Here is a 15,803-nt window from a genome sequence, read left to right as displayed (position 1 = left end):
TATCTATTCAAATCCTTTCCCTGCTTTTCAGTGGGCTGTCTTTTTATTATTGAGTCATAGCTGTCTTCTCATACTTAATGGTAGCACAAAAATTTTTAAGTTTGATGTCATCCAATTTATCTATTTTTTTTACATGTGCTTTTACTGTCATAATAAACTATTGCCTTAAACTAAACTAAAATATGAATATTATATATATATATATATGTAATATATATAATGGGATATTACTCAGTCATAAAGAGGAATGAAATAATGTCATCTGCAGCAATATGGATAGACCCAGAGATTACCATACTAAGTGCAGTGAGCCAGACATAGAAAGACAAGTATCACATGATATCACTTATATGCTGAATCCTATTTTTAAAAAATGAAAATGATACAAATGAACTTATTTACAAAACAGAAAAGGACTTACAGATATCAAAGACAAACTTATGACTACCAAAGGAGAAATGGTAGGAGGAGGGATAAATCAGGAGCTGGGATGAACACACACACACTACTAGTTAGAAGATACAGACAAACCAAAAGAGACCTACTATATAGCACACGGAAATCTACTCAATGTTCTGTGATAACCTTCATGAGAAAGAATGAATATAGATATATGTATAATTGAATCACTTTATTGTACACCTGAAACCAACACAACATTGTAAATCAACTATGCAGGTAGGTAGGTTTACTTGCTTAGTTGTGCCCTACTCTTGCGACCCCATGGACTGTAGCCCACCAGGCTCCTCTGTCCATGGCATTCTCTAGGCAAGAATACTGGAGTGTGTTGCCCTTTCTTTCTTCAGGGAATCATCCCAACTTAGGGATCAAACCTGGGTTTCCTGCATTGCAGGCAGACTCTTTACCAACTGAATCACCAACTGCCTAACCTGTGGGTTCCCTAGAATCACCCTTTTGCCTTCCTTAGTTATGAAGAATGATTCTTACTTTTTCTAAGATCTTTATAGTTTTAGCTCTTACATTTAAGCATGATCTGTTCTGAGTTGACTGTTGTGTGTGGTGTGAAGTAGGGGGTCCAACTTGATTCTTTAGCCTGTAACTATCCAGTTGTCCCTGTACCATTTGTTGAAAAGAGCATGATATTTTTACAAACAACAGCACTGGCTGTTGATTTTTCTTTTGGCTGTCAGTAGCAAGGAGAAGGAAATGGCAACCCACTCCAGTGTTCTTGCCTGGAGAATCCCAGGGACAGAGGAGCCTGGTGGGCTATTGTCTATGGGGTCGCACAGAGTCGGACACGACTGAAGCGACTTAGCAGCAGCAGCAGCAGCGGGAGCTTAGGAAAATTAATCAAACTCAGTTTACTCATCTGTGAGGCTAGTAATACACCTACATCTCAAGGCTGATGTTGAGAAGAGATAATAGTCTCCATTTGACTTCCTTCTACCATCCCCATCACACAATCATTATTCAACAGATACGCAACATCCCACACCTCTATCCAGTACATCTTGCTGAAATAAACTGATTCATTCCAACATTGTGAGCTTAAAGAAACAGAGACTAAGTACATGGATTTGATATTCTCCAGACCCCCACAGGGAACCCATTAGCCATTGTACATTCTTTAGCTGTTACTCAGAGAACATACATATGGAGAAGTTACTGGATGTCAGATATTTGGGAAGGAAAACGTTTTCAGTAAATAGATCCCTGTGTGATATATAACACTGTTACCCTGTTTTGCAAGTAAGCATCCCAACTCTTCATCTCATATATGGACCTACCATACACTAATGTTTCTGCTTGTGGGGGAGATACTGGAGAGGATTCGATTTCTTGAGTGGCATTTAGCCTCTAATCTCTGAATTCTGTTTCATCCCCAAGATTCGAAGATTCTGGGTGTATGCTTTTGGGTTGTGTTTCAATTTTTTCCCCCTTGTTCTCAAAAAATAACTTGTATATTTTTACTTTGCTCCTCAAATGGCTGATTCTCCTGACCATCAAGACAGATAAACTCACATCATTCTTAGACAAGATTCCTGAGTCAGGATGGTTTATCAATAAGAAGAGAGAATCACAAGTCCATTAATGCTTCCAGACCTTGGGACAGAGTGTTCAATCTAGCCTCATGTCCTCTCCTGGGGGCAGGAGACTTCATCTTCAAACTGAGGGAGGCATGCCTTGGCTTGATTTATATGTGAGAGAAAAATACCTTTTCCTAGTAACCCTTCAGTCCACATCCCTGAGCCCTTTCTCAGACCCCAAAGGGTATTTCACACACCACACCTGTTCTTGCCTTCTGATGAGTTTCACTGTATAGCTTGGCTGCTTATCTTTATTTTGGTGTGCCTGGACCCATCCTCCCCTAGGGAAGTCTATATCTCAGCCTGTGCACGATCTCCCCACAGTTTCTTTGTTTTTTACTTCTCTCAGGAAAAAAAAAAAAAAAAAACCAAAAACCCCAAAAAGCTCAAAGTTACACATTCCTGTAAAGGTCTCACTGATTGTTGTTTTGAGGAAACAAACAGGGTAATGACTGTGCATGGGAAAGTAATAATAATTCTGGAATCTGACGTCCTTCCCCACCTTGGTCCTTACCTTTTGATAATTTCATGAGCTCCTGTCCTTCCTACCAGCCGAGGATGGAGTGCACCAAACGCTATGTTTTCTTGTCTTTGAGGAGAAGATCCTGTTGCTGGCTTTCTGCAGAGCTGACTTCATCGCTTGCTTACACACAAATTTATGCTCTACCAATACCAAATTATTTTTTTTTTATAACACGCCAGACATTTCCCACTTTCATGCCTTGCAAATGTGGCTGCTGCTTCCTCTTTGTTCAAACTGCAAACAAATTTTCTTCCCTTCTTCAAAAATGAGCTAAAATCTTAAGCATTTAAAATAGCCTTCCCTGTGTGATGCCGTGACTATATGTAGCTAATTTTTCTCTTTTCTATACATAATACATTGATCTAGGGCTATGCTTCTCACTGTACATGACGATGCCTTCGCATGTCCATCTTCTACTCCAGACCATATTTCTTTAGAGCATAACCTACTTTGTTTCTCTTTTAGCAGCCACAGTTACTTGGCATAGAGCAGCAGTTAATTAATATTCAGTATTTGGTTTAAATTGAAAGGAAAGAAGATAAGAGTTTGTGACTCCACTTATTAATGAAGAAAACAGAAATTTTCTGCTGATGTGAATGAAGATAAGCCTCTGAAAAATTCCAACTGGTAATGCTTACCTGGCTCTCGAAAGTTATTTGAGCTACGCGCACCTGTTCAGCTCACCAACACTCCATGACCATACACACAATATTCAGTGAAATGGCCTTAAATAAATGAACATTACTATCTCTACTGATTTCTTTGGCAGAAAAAAGTTCACAAGTTAATGGGGATAAAGGAGAGGATGTATGAAGAGAGGAAGAGCGAGGGGCACTTCATTATTTATCAAGACGTGAGCCCTGACACCTCATTTATTTTATAAAAAGGACTGCTAATGTTCATATTTTTATGAGCTAGGACTTAAAACAGGATTCTTGTTCCCCTTCCACCCATCACCAGTCTTGCAACCTGTGGAAATGTTACTTATTCACCAGTTGGGTCCCTAGAATCACCCTGTGCCCTTAAGCTATCAGCTGGGGCCACCCCGTTCCCAATGGCCACTGTGGTGGTGCAGAAAGGGGCTTTCCTCCCAGGACACTGGGTCAGATCCTCCTTAATCAATACCGAGCACAATACTGAGGAAACGGCATTGAGTATCTACAAACTTCCTCTGCAGCTCATCCCCCTATTGAGAGTGAATTAACATCGAATCAGCAAGCAATCATGCCTAATAATTTGTAGATATGCTGATTCTTCAGTCACCTCTCTTAAAACACTGTCAATAGAACAATTACCTAGGATTATCTTCTTACTGGAAGGCGCCTAGAGGGGTCTCTTGTTTTGTGTCTGTAACTATTACTCAAGGCAAGTCTTTGCAGTTCAGCTCTCTGTGGCAATAATAATAATGGTAAATAAGGTAAAATGACATTAGAGATCCAAATAAAATTGGGAAAACAAATCTTTTTAGCCAAGTGTGTCTGACTATCTGCTAGCATTTTTTTTTCTTCCTGCCAAATCTCAATCTCTCTCTCCCAGTCTATGCCCTGAAGGGCCAGAAGAGCACAGTTTTCAAAACAATCCTTAGGCCACTGTTGTCCTTTGCAAGAAATCCCCTGGGGTCTTTCCTTTCTGTGTCAGCCATGCATTCCATTTTTTCTTTTTAAACAATATTTTTAATATATTAAGTCTGAAGACACAAAAGACAGAACAGAGGAATATGTCTGATGCAGAAAGATTAGACCAGACCCACCTAGGCTTGGAAAACAGCAGAAGTTGCAGGGACTTTTCTGAAGTGCTGGTTTTGTTCAAAACATCTTTGCATCCCATGTGGTATGCTGTTTTAGTTTTGCTTTGCAAGGAACAATGACATAGTGAGGGCCCTGACTCTCCTAGACTGCAGCAGCATCCAAGATGTGCCTATGGTTTACAGGGCTACCGAAGGTCATTTGTTCAGAAGGAGTCTTTGGGCCTAGAAAAGAAAACAATGGTCTCAAAGGCCCTTGCTTAATCATCTAACTTCAGGGAAAACAAAACCCAACTTTAGGTTCCACCCTGATGCTCCAGGCCAGTTGCATCTACCTGGGACTTATCACCCCCTGTCCAGAAATTTTCCACCCCTACATCTGCCAAGGACTTATCACCCCCTGCCCAAAACCTCCCACCCCCTGTTCAACTACAAATGCCATCTCAACTAAAGAATACCCAAAACATCCCGCCTGACTAACAGTTTCCCTTATCGCTTCCACAAACCTCCCTTTAAATATGAAGCCTCCCTGATCCCTCTTGAGTTCAGCCTGGTCCTTAGGGTGACTGTCGCCCCCTCCTTGCCTGAATAAAGGTAACCCACCTCCGTTGAGGTTGTCTCTCCTTTTCTGCCTTGGCCCAAACTATACCTTACATGTACCACCTTGGTTCAGAGACAGATCTCAGGGATCTCAAGGATCCCAAGTCCCGTCTTTGTCCTAGAAGTATCTGAGAATCCTGGAGCATTCTATTGGGCTGATGTTATTAGACATATCCTCTACCTACTCATCATTGTATTCTTGTTCTCCCTGCACAAGGCGGTGCTGGCCACCTGACAACTCGGGATAAGTTGTCACTGTGACGGCTGCTGATGCCGGCCTTGGGGCACCCGTGGCTTTTCACGTGGACCTGACTGAGTCTGCTGAGTCCCTTTCCTCACCACCACCAGGCGTTAGTCCCAGCAACAAGTGTCAGTGACTTTGCAGCTTTTTGGCTCAACTTTTGTAAGAAATTTAGAAAAATTACTCCAGGTCTGAACTGGAAGTTAACTGCGTGTAAACTGACATGCAGGACATAATACATACACACATACTATCTCTATATTCTGACATACAGGAATTGAAAAGTTTTCAATTCTTTGTCTTAGAGTGAATCTCTGGATCTCAGGGTTCTTCTTCCAAAGAAAATTTCTGCTCTCTGTTTCATTATCTAATGCCCCAAACTTTTAAGTCCCGAATAGTGGCTTTGTTGTTGCTGTTTTCACATATACTCAGAGACTTTATTTTCCAAACTTCAAATTACAAATTACAAAACACAATCAAATGTGCATTGAGTACTTACTCTAATGCTGGGTGCTTGGACTCCAGAGATTATGAAATCACCTTGTCTTCTCCATCAAGAAACTACAGGAGAAGACTGAATAGTGGTCTTAAGAGCTTTTTTTAACATGTCTTCAAGTAGACATGGTAGATATTCATGATATCTGGATTCCTTTCTGGATATCTCTGCATGTCAGAGTTCTCAAAGTGGTAGGAAAAAGGTGAAAAGCCCACCCCCTGAATCTTTACTAAGGCATGTGTTTGCTTACGTTTTAAAGAAACATAGGGAAAAAGGACAAGGAGGAGGGGAAGGAGAGGGAAGAAGGGGAGAAAAAACAGGAGGAGAAGGAACACATGGAGAAAGAGAAGGAGGGAGAGGAGAGGGGGAGGAAGACAAGGACAAACGGTGTCCATGCTCTGCCAAAGCATCTATAAGTTTAGCCAAGAATCTATTGTCTCACTTTTTTTCCTCTGGATACATAATATCAACAAACAATTCATCTGATTTTCTTGGCACAGAAAAGTTATCTTTTGTGATTGGATTTTCCAATAGTTTTTGTCCTTGTGTAGAAAAGATACTGCCCCTTGTCCCCTGCCCTTTTAAACATGACTGCAGTAAAAATCTCCAAGAAAAATATCTCATTGGCTACTTTCCACATTCACTTTTAAGCATTTGCTAAATCTCTGTGATCTCTACCACTGCCAGATGGAAACCTAGATGTCCCCAAACTCTGACTGTTTGAATGAGCGCTCCTTTCTCCAAAAAAAAAAAAAAAGTTTATTTCATTAAAAAAAAAAAATCACCATTTTTTTCTTAGTAAAGTCAAGTCACTTAGTCGTGTCTGACTCTGTGACCCCATAGACTGTAGCCTACAGGGCTCCTTAGTCCATGGAATTTTCCAGGCAAGAGTACTGGAGTGGGTTGCCATTTCCTTCTCCAGGGGATCTTCCCAACCCAGGGATCGGACCCGGGTCTCCTGCACTGCAGGCAGATGCTTTACCCCTCTGAGTCACCAGGGAAGACGCCTAAGGAAAAACATGGTATTAATAATAAAAGTCAGTGTTAAGATCTGTGATCAACACAGATTGCTATTTTTTCTCCTTTCTTTTCTTTATTTATATTCTCTCTCCCGTCCTTCCTTCTCTCACTCACTCCTTCCTTCCATCCTTCCTTTTCACTTCAGACTCATTTTTTTTTTCCCCTGAGTATTTGCCTCAGAGTTACTTTGGCAAAAATCAGTCTTCTGGGGCTTCATTTTTTTCTGAGATAAAAACATTGTGTTTGAGGCAATATTCACTGTGCCAAGGCATTTACAGTTTCTTACAACCCATGCTTGTTTCAAACTTCTCTCTCTGTGATTGACTTCTTTATCATTTTACTATAGTCTTTATTGAGGTTTTAGTAACTAGTTTGTACCAACAATTCATTCTTTTTATTTTTGGTTTTCATGAATTTTATTATAATGCATTTGGTCACAATTTCATTTGAGTTTATCCTGTTAGATGTTTCCAGAGTTTCTTAAACCTATAAATTTACGTCTTTCACCACATTTGGGATATTTCCAGCCATTATTTCTTCAAAACTAATTTTGCACCCAATCTCTTTCTCTTGTCCTCTGGGATACCAATGACATACGTATTATACCTTTTTGCTTATTTCATAGATTTCTGTGGCTCTATTTCCCCCCTTTCCAATCTTTTCCTCTGTTCTTCAGTTTGGATAATTTTATTGGTTTACATTTAAGTTCAGTGACATTTCCTCTGTCATGTCCATTCTGCTATGAAGTCCATCTAGGGAACTTTTAATTTCAGATGTATTTTTCAGTTCTAAAATTTCCATTTGGTTTTATTTTTATAGTTGCAGTTTCTCTTTGGAGAACTTACATCTTTCCATTCATTTCAAGAGTACTAATCTTTAGCTTATTGACAGTGGTTACAATATCTGCCTTAAAACACTTTGTTTTATAATTCCAACATCTAGATCATCTCAATAATTGGTATTTCTTTGGATTGCCTTTTCCCTCAGCAGAAGTCAGAACATTTTTTTTTTTTTTCCTGTAAGGATCAGCCAATAATCGTTTCAGGTTTTGTGGCTTACCTCTATGCTCTGTGTTGCAATGACTCATCTGACATCTCAGCATGAAAATTGCTAGAGACAACAGAGAAATGAACGGGTGTGGCTATATTCTAATAAAACTTTAGGTATGGAGAGCCAACTATGAATTACATAAAACTTCACATTTTACAAATATTCATCTGTTTTATTCCAACTGTTTATAAATGCAAAATCTCTTCCAAGTTTTTGAGTGATCCTGATACCAGTGGTGGGGCAGATTTAGCCTCTGGACCACAGAGTGCCAATGCCGACCTGGAGAATCAGTCACTGTTTTCTGGTTCCTTTTATGGCATTCACTTTGGATCGTATCCTGGACTGGTGAAATATGCTGGGAGCCTCTGATAGCTCTTACAATCCTCTGGAGAATATGGATGCTATTTCATTTAACAGGTTCGGTTAGATACGGATCACAAGTTTTGGCTTGTCTTCTTTGAGCAGAGGTGTCAAGATCAGTTCAGTTTCCAAAGTCCTTGCTATGCTCCTTATTTTCACTCATGCCCCACTCAGAAGTTAGTGTGAACATGAGTCATGGTTCTCATTCTAGTTTAGTTCTTTAAACCTTTGCTCTGCTTCTCTGGGTCTGTTCTGCTCGGGAGTGAGCTCGGCATTTCTGCCACACACAGAACAAGGAAATGTCCTTCTCCAGCTGTCTTTTTCTTGGGCTTCCCTTTTAACTCTCAGCTCGGAAGAGTCCCTTTCCCTGTTCCTCTCCATCTGATCAGAAAGAAAAAGCATTTTTCTCAGTTTATCTACTATTGGCCACTCCAATACACCTGGGGCTGACCTCAGTGAGAGAAAATAGAGAGAAAATAATAAAACAGTGTGGCTGCCCCAGTACACTGCCTTCACATATAGGTTCTGTGACCATACAGATGGGATTTTCTCGTGGGGCTTTAACTGCCCACACCTCTGCCCTGCTGCCACCGTCACGCAGAAGACAAGCTGACCTCTGGACACAGTCAGGAGAGAGAAAAGGAAAATGAAAGTTGCTAGGAGAGGAAATTTTAAATGGTATCATTGCAACAAAAATGAGAATTATGTGAGGGGATAGAGATGCTAACATTGTGATTATCATTTTGCATTATATGTATCAAATTATCATATGTCAATAATATCTCAATAAAATTAGGGGGGAAAGATGACTAAAAAGTGACTCTCTTGCTCACAGTGATCCCATACTTTCTTGTTCACTGTATGAACCCTCTTCTAACTAGAGAGAATTTATCTCAGAATTCTGCTGTCAACACCTGACATGCTGCTCTGTCCTTAGGTCAATGCTGAGAGATGAAGGCGGGAAAAAGTTTCACTGTCATATTGGTATTCCTCAAATTCTCACTTCCCTCCCCCATCAACCGGCAAGGTTTTACTTTTTGGAGATTTCAGGTATTGCTTTTTGCATTCAATTTATAGATTTTAGTTATAATCAGTAGAAAAGATAGAGACATAATGAGTTTACTGCATCTTGGCTCAAACTAGAAGCCCCCATTCTCTGTTTGAAGGATCAGAAGCTTAACTCTCCAGGAAGAGAAGTGATTTGCACAAGGTCACAGAGTAAGGCAACGGAAGAGGTGGAGCCAGGACACAGGACTTCCAGGTCTTTCTGACTGCCCTCTTTTGAGAGTAAATGTGGCCATTTTTACTGAGGGAGGAAAAAAAGGGTATGTGGGTCCCAATGCATGCTGACACTCTCCCCCCATGGTTCTGATGCTCACCACCCTCACTCCTATATCTGTGTACCCACTGGGGTGTTCCGGCAATGCCCCATCAGCGTGTCTTAGCCCTGGGATGAGTCCTGCTAAAAATGATGTTACGAGGCTGTGTAAAAACTCATTTATTCAGTCAATAGTGGTGGTGACAGTGATGGTGGAGAACACGTTTTGGATGTATAAAGGTGCATGTGTATGTGTGTTTACATGCGTACTTGGGTATATATTTGTGTGTGGTTATTTATACAGGTGTATTCCTGCTTCTTTATGTGTGTGTCACATGTAAGTGTTAAAACACTGAATGGAATTTAAAAAATGCGGTTGCCTAACCCCAACTGGCAGATGAAGAAACACTGAAACTCAGATAATCTAAATAATTACTTTGCTATAGGCTCGGAATTTGAAAACCATACCATTTTCCCAATATGTCATGATACATAGTGAGCTGCATTCACTTAGTCAGTTTGGAAACTGTGACATCTAAATAGCATGTGTGAGAGAGAAAAGATTTAAGGGTTAGTCAACAATGACAGTGTACCGACCCAACCTGTCTTAAATGCTCTTATTCAACCAAGGCTAAACGCAGAAAATTTCTAGATAACTTGTCTTCCAACAGAAGGAACAGAGTTCTGGGTCTCTGTTCCTGTTTCCCAGCCATATGCACTCTTCTGCAATGTCTGCTCTCTGTACTTCATGTGCACACATCGCTGTTTCCAAGGCACATGGTTACATTCCAGCATTGTCTACAAAACACAATTTGACATTCAGGATTCTTTCAAGGTGCTGAGAAACCAGGGGGAAAGCTAGATTTGGCTTCGAATTGATGTCTAGAGTCCTATGCTTTTATAAGTCCAAATCTAAATGGCATTGGAAGGCCATATCAGAATGTCCCAACAAGCACTTAAGCAGTATACCTCATGACTGAGGTCTTCAGGATGAAGCACTGGTTCATGATCCCCTTTCTACTGGATCAAATGAGCCTAATTAGCCATGTTATTTATTGCAAAGGGACTCTGTTTAGCTAACATCATGTTGAAGAAAGGGACAAATATTCTGTAACTTTCCTTTAGTAAAATGGGTGAGGCAGAGGGAGCTTTGGTGAAAGCCAGTTCTGAGTGGGATTCTCAATCAGCACAATCTCATTTGGTGTCATGATCAATTTGATGAGCAGAAAGAGGCACAATTTTTTCCACCCAGTAGATGGCTAATGGAAGTTTAGGGAGTTAAAACAATAAGCTGAAAAACTAATATACATTATCCATATGGGTTTGAAGCCAACTTCTGGTATAGATGTGATAAAGAGTCATTGTTTTCAACGTAACAAACTATCCCAAATATATCAGATTATAAATGCACTTTTTGCTCCCCTCATAGTTTTGCATTTTGGCCTGAGCTGAGCTGGGTAGTTCCTCTTTGAGACTCTTCCCAGGTCTAGAAGGGTGCATGACTGTACACGCATGTGTGCACAGTCGTCAGGCGGCCCAGGGGAGGCTGGCTCTTTCAATGTGGCTGCACTTACATGCCCAGTGGGCTGCAGCTGTCAGCGAGGGGCTGGTTTCTTCCATAGGTCCTTCTTAGCAGGAAAGCCCTGGATTCTTACATAGTGGAAACAGAATTCCAAGAGTGCAAGCCTGTGTGCAAGCTCTTATCAAGTCTTTCTTATATCAAGTTAGCTTACACCCCATTAGCCAAAGAAGTTCATTGTCAAGCCTAGGTTCTATCTGTGAAGGGCGTAATCTTCATAAGGCATGGAGTTTAGGAAACCTGATTTATTGAGGTCATTAAGATGATAATCTCTCATAGTGATTTTGAAACCCTGGTCTGTCTGATTTCAAGGAAAGGGTTTTTTCCCCATCAAATAAAGTTGATGTCATATTGTTTTAGACTATCATATACTTTTTCTGTCTAAACTATTATCAACATTAATAAGATAACAACTTAAAACACACACATTACAATATCTGTATTCACTGACATGTACACAGATAGCCAAAGTTAAAAAGTAAGAAAACTGACAATGATGGAAATATATTAAAAATATACACAAGCCAACTGAAACAGCCTCCAATAGCCAAAGCTGGAACAAACTCAGCAACGACATAAAGTAGTATTAGATTATAACCTAAAGTATAAAACAAATATCCATTAGTTCAAGCAGATATAAATGTCTGAATAAGTAAATAGATGGGAAGCAAGACAGAAGTCTCTCATACATACAAATCCCAAATAATTTTCATAAATATTTCAACCTCAGGGAGGTGGATAAAGCATAACTCTCCAGCCCTTAACTGTGGGTTGAGTAGTGATTCTTCCAAAGAATATGGTATGGACAAGGGTTTGGAGGACAATAAACCAACAGGGGGAGAAGCCTGACAAACACTACATCAACCAGGCAGATCAAGAGCAATATCAACAGCAATAAGTTGAGTCACATTAACAGTATGTATCCTTGATATGATGTGATGAAAATGCCACTTTATCTCTGTGTTCTTCCACCTCAAGGCCAAAACTCCAGTTGGGTCATGAGAAAAAACTAGGCAAATTCCAATTGAGCATCACTTTAGAAAATACCTGAAAATACTTCTCAATACTTTCAAAATCATCAGAATCAAGGAAAGTCTGAGAAATTGTGATAGACCACTGAGTTGAACTGTAGGATGCCCAGCTGGTACCAGATAATTGCTTAGAAACTCTACCTATATCCCCACAAACTGGAATTGGGTTCTGAGCCTATTTAAGAATATATGGGAACCCTACAATCTTTGCAATTTTTCTGTAATCTAAAACTTCTATAAAAATAAAGTTTATTAAAAATAAAAGCAAGACTCAGGTTAGAAAAACCTTTTTAATATATACAGTAGTCAAAGAGTGGATATTTTTAGCACATGAAGGCCTTAAGTAAGCTAATGAAAAGGATAGGACTCTGGTACACAAATGAGCAAGGGAAAGGGACAGAAAATATGTAGCTACAAATAAGAGGACAAAGGAGGTTCAGTGGTTAGGACTCTGCTTATACCATAGGGGGCGCAGGTTCAATCCTGGTCAGAGAACTAAGATCTCATAAACTGTTCAGCACTGCCAAAATAATAACAGGACACAGGCACATGGAAAGCAAAGTTCAACAGAACAGTCAATGAAATGTGAATCATTTTGACCTTTTTAAAATAAGAAGTATCCTGTGCTTATTAGGAAGTCTTACAAAAGTCACTCTTTCAACAGTTGTTGGTCATAAATCAGTAAAATCCACTTGCAGATTAATTTGAAAATCTTTCTATAATTTAAATATGTTCATTCATCTCTTCACAATAATTCCATTCCTGGTACATTTCTCTTGGAAAGCAATACATGTGTAAAATATTTTCCATAAAAATATAACCATCATAGAATTATTTGTAAACACGGAAACTTAGGAGCTACTTATATTCTCTGCAATAGGGGAGTGGTTAAAGAGCCCTGAGTCATCTACTTGAAGAAACAATATGAGGTAATGAAAATGATATTAAAAGATAATGTAATAACATGGAACAGTGACTACATCAAAAAATATTAAGAGAAGTGGCTATATTTTAAAAGTCACTAGTATTTTAATGTTCACATTAAACAATGCCTAGAGCTAGAAACAAATATATCAACACTTTCAACAGCTTTACTTATTTGCATTTTTAAACAACTTACTAATTAGTTTAAACTATTTCTTGAACTCTTATTTCAACTTACAGATAAATATTTTATTTGAGCCAAGGAAAAAAAAAAGGATTAAAAAGGAGATGAAGAAGAAGAAATTGCAATTTCTCATAACAGCAAAGTCTGTTGTATTTGGCATCTGGGGTTTTGAGATGTTTGTTTCTACTTATCTGTAGTTTCCCTATTGTCTTTAATTGAACTGAATACATATAAATGTTATCTGTAAAAGTAAACACCCAAAGAACTGATATGTTTAATGTGTCTACAAAACCCAATGTGTACAAAAGGGGATAAGTTTATAGAAGTGGAAAAAAAAGACCATCTGTCAACTTGAGATCCAGTGAGCTAATGTGCAAATTAGCATGAGCACAAGTAGAGGAATACAGAGCAACCTTGCGGAAACCATAAAAAAAATTCTTTCTTAAAAATTGTCCTTTTGGGGACTTCCCTGGTGGTCCAGTGGCTAAGACTTCACTCTCCAAATGCAGGAGGCTTGGGTTCCAAGCCTGGTCAGGAAATTAGATCCCACATGCTGCAATGAAGACCCGGCATAGCCAAATACATAAGATATTTTTTTAAAAAACTTCATTGTGCAATCTTTAAAAAAAAATTTGTCCTTTTGAAATTTCGTATGTTGCTTTTCAATTCACTATTGTCAGTTCATAGTTTCTCTAATTATTAAAGAAATCATAAATTGTTGGAGTTTTTCATTTGTTTTCTTGGCTTGCAAAGAATGTTTGCTTTGCAATGTAACAAAAGCTACAGCATTCTCCATTTGTGTCTTAAACCTAAATATTACCTCACGACTAGACCCTGAACCCCTTAACAGGTACCTGTATGTTGACGGACAGGTTGATGGATGAGGTCTGCCCCCGCCTGAAGGCAAAGGGCGGGACCAGCTGCTCCTTGGAGGCCCCTGCAGCTCAAGGTCTGAGAGCCCAGCTCCGCCAATCTTGACGCTGTCAGCGAGAATCACCAGCAGACAGCATTCCCTTTTAAGACACTGGTTGTCACCAGAGCCCAAGAGGCAGCAGACAAGCGGTTGATAAGAGGTTTTTTCTTCCTCATCCTGATAAGATTTTTTAGACACCCAGAAATTTCTCCTTCCATGCTGAAGTACTTTTTCCAAACTACAAGAGAAAAGCTGTCTTTCAAGGGTCACAATTTGACCCATAGCCCAAACTATTTGGGTCCAGATTTAAGCCATTGTAGATGGTGAGAGAGACCTTGGGGGCCAGCAGACCCCTTGGGCAGTTTTTCAGCACCAGCCCTGATTTCAGGCAAAGGGAACCAATTCCGATTTATTGGGAGGGTTGAGTGGGTCGGTTATGACCCTAGTTCATCAAATGTAAAGTATTAGTTACTTGGTTGTGTCTACTCTTCTGATCCCGTGCATTGTAGCCCTTCAGGCTCCTCTGTCCATGGGATTTCCCAGGCAAGAATACTGGAGCGGGTTGCCATTTCCTTCTCCAGGGGATCTTCCCAATCCAGGCACTGAACCTTGGTCTCCTGCACTGCAGGCAGATTCTTTACTATCTGAGACCCCAGGGAATGCCACAGCATTTTCTGAATAAAGGTGCTATAAATATTTAGGTGCTTCTTTTTTAAGTAGAAAAAAGGTGATACCTATATACATTTCTTGATGAAATGCCTGGCAGATAATAAGTACTTAAAGAAAATGAGACATTATTAGTCAGAAGCACAACTCTGGCTTGGTTAAGAACTGATCTACCCTTTCTGAACTTCAGAAAATTTCCATGGGATACAGACCACTCTAACCTCAGAGAGATAACCACTGCATTCTGGTTTTTCTAAAAAAATTAATGGGTGTTTATTTTCTTATCTTGGTTATAGAGGGCTTAAAGAGAGAGAGAAAAAGAAAAAAAAAATAGTATTTAAAATATCGAATTGTCCACAGAGTAGCCGGAATGATTTAAAAAATAAATAAATAGGAAAATAACACTTTTATGCATATAACTCTATAAATATGTAAAGTCCCTAATAGATCCTACACTGCTTTCATCTCTGGCTACCCCTCTAACTGTGGGAGAAATTCCAACCACAGGGACCAGACTTTCTGATCTTCCAAAGTACTCTGTTCCCTCCAGCCTCCAGTCTTTGTTCATGACATTCTCTGCCCACTGGAATATCCCTTCCTTGTCTCCCTGACAGCCTGGTTCCTACTCACTCTTCAGATTCCCCTTAAATATCACAGTGTCAGTGGGCCACCCCTGCTCTGTTATTCTCTCTTATGGAACGCTGTTCTTTTCCTCCTTTACACTTAGCACTTACACACGATTTAATTGTGTAATTATCTCTGTGTTAAAAGTCTGACTCTGCCACTAGGCTGTCAACTTCATGGGGACAAGCCCGAGTCATCATCACAAGCCAGCACCAGGGAAGCTCCCGGCACATGGCAGGCCTGCAACAAACACTGGCAAAAGAAAGATCTTCAGAAAGACAGGAAAGAAGGAAGGGAGGAAGGAGGGGGAGAGAGAGAAAGAGAGGAAGAAGGGAAGGAGGGAGAAAAGGAAAGAAGAGAGAGAAAGAAGGGAGGGAGGGAGGGAGGGAGGGAGGAAGGAGAGAGTGACGGGGAGGGGTGGAAGGATGGGAGGAAAGGAAATACAAACAGCAGTATCATCACCCCATTTTTAACACTAACAA

The 15,803-nt window shown here is 39.9% G+C and overlaps 1 protein-coding gene across 1 annotated transcript in view; it reads right to left on the bottom strand.

Annotated features, from left to right (window-relative positions):
• Positions 1-15,803, bottom strand: part of LOC122691792 — a 374,778-nt gene that overhangs the window by 170,005 nt on the left and 188,970 nt on the right. The window contains exon 5 of the mRNA XM_043898642.1: positions 4,322-4,540. Coding sequence (XP_043754577.1) covers positions 4,322-4,398 — 77 coding nt within the window. The 5' untranslated portion in view covers positions 4,399-4,540. The remainder of the gene's footprint in view (positions 1-4,321; positions 4,541-15,803) is intronic.

The sequence above is a fragment of the Cervus elaphus genome, chromosome 4, assembly GCF_910594005.1.
Source record: "Cervus elaphus chromosome 4, mCerEla1.1, whole genome shotgun sequence".
NCBI lineage: Eukaryota > Metazoa > Chordata > Mammalia > Artiodactyla > Cervidae > Cervus > Cervus elaphus.
This window is presented reverse-complemented; position numbering and strand designations above follow the sequence as displayed.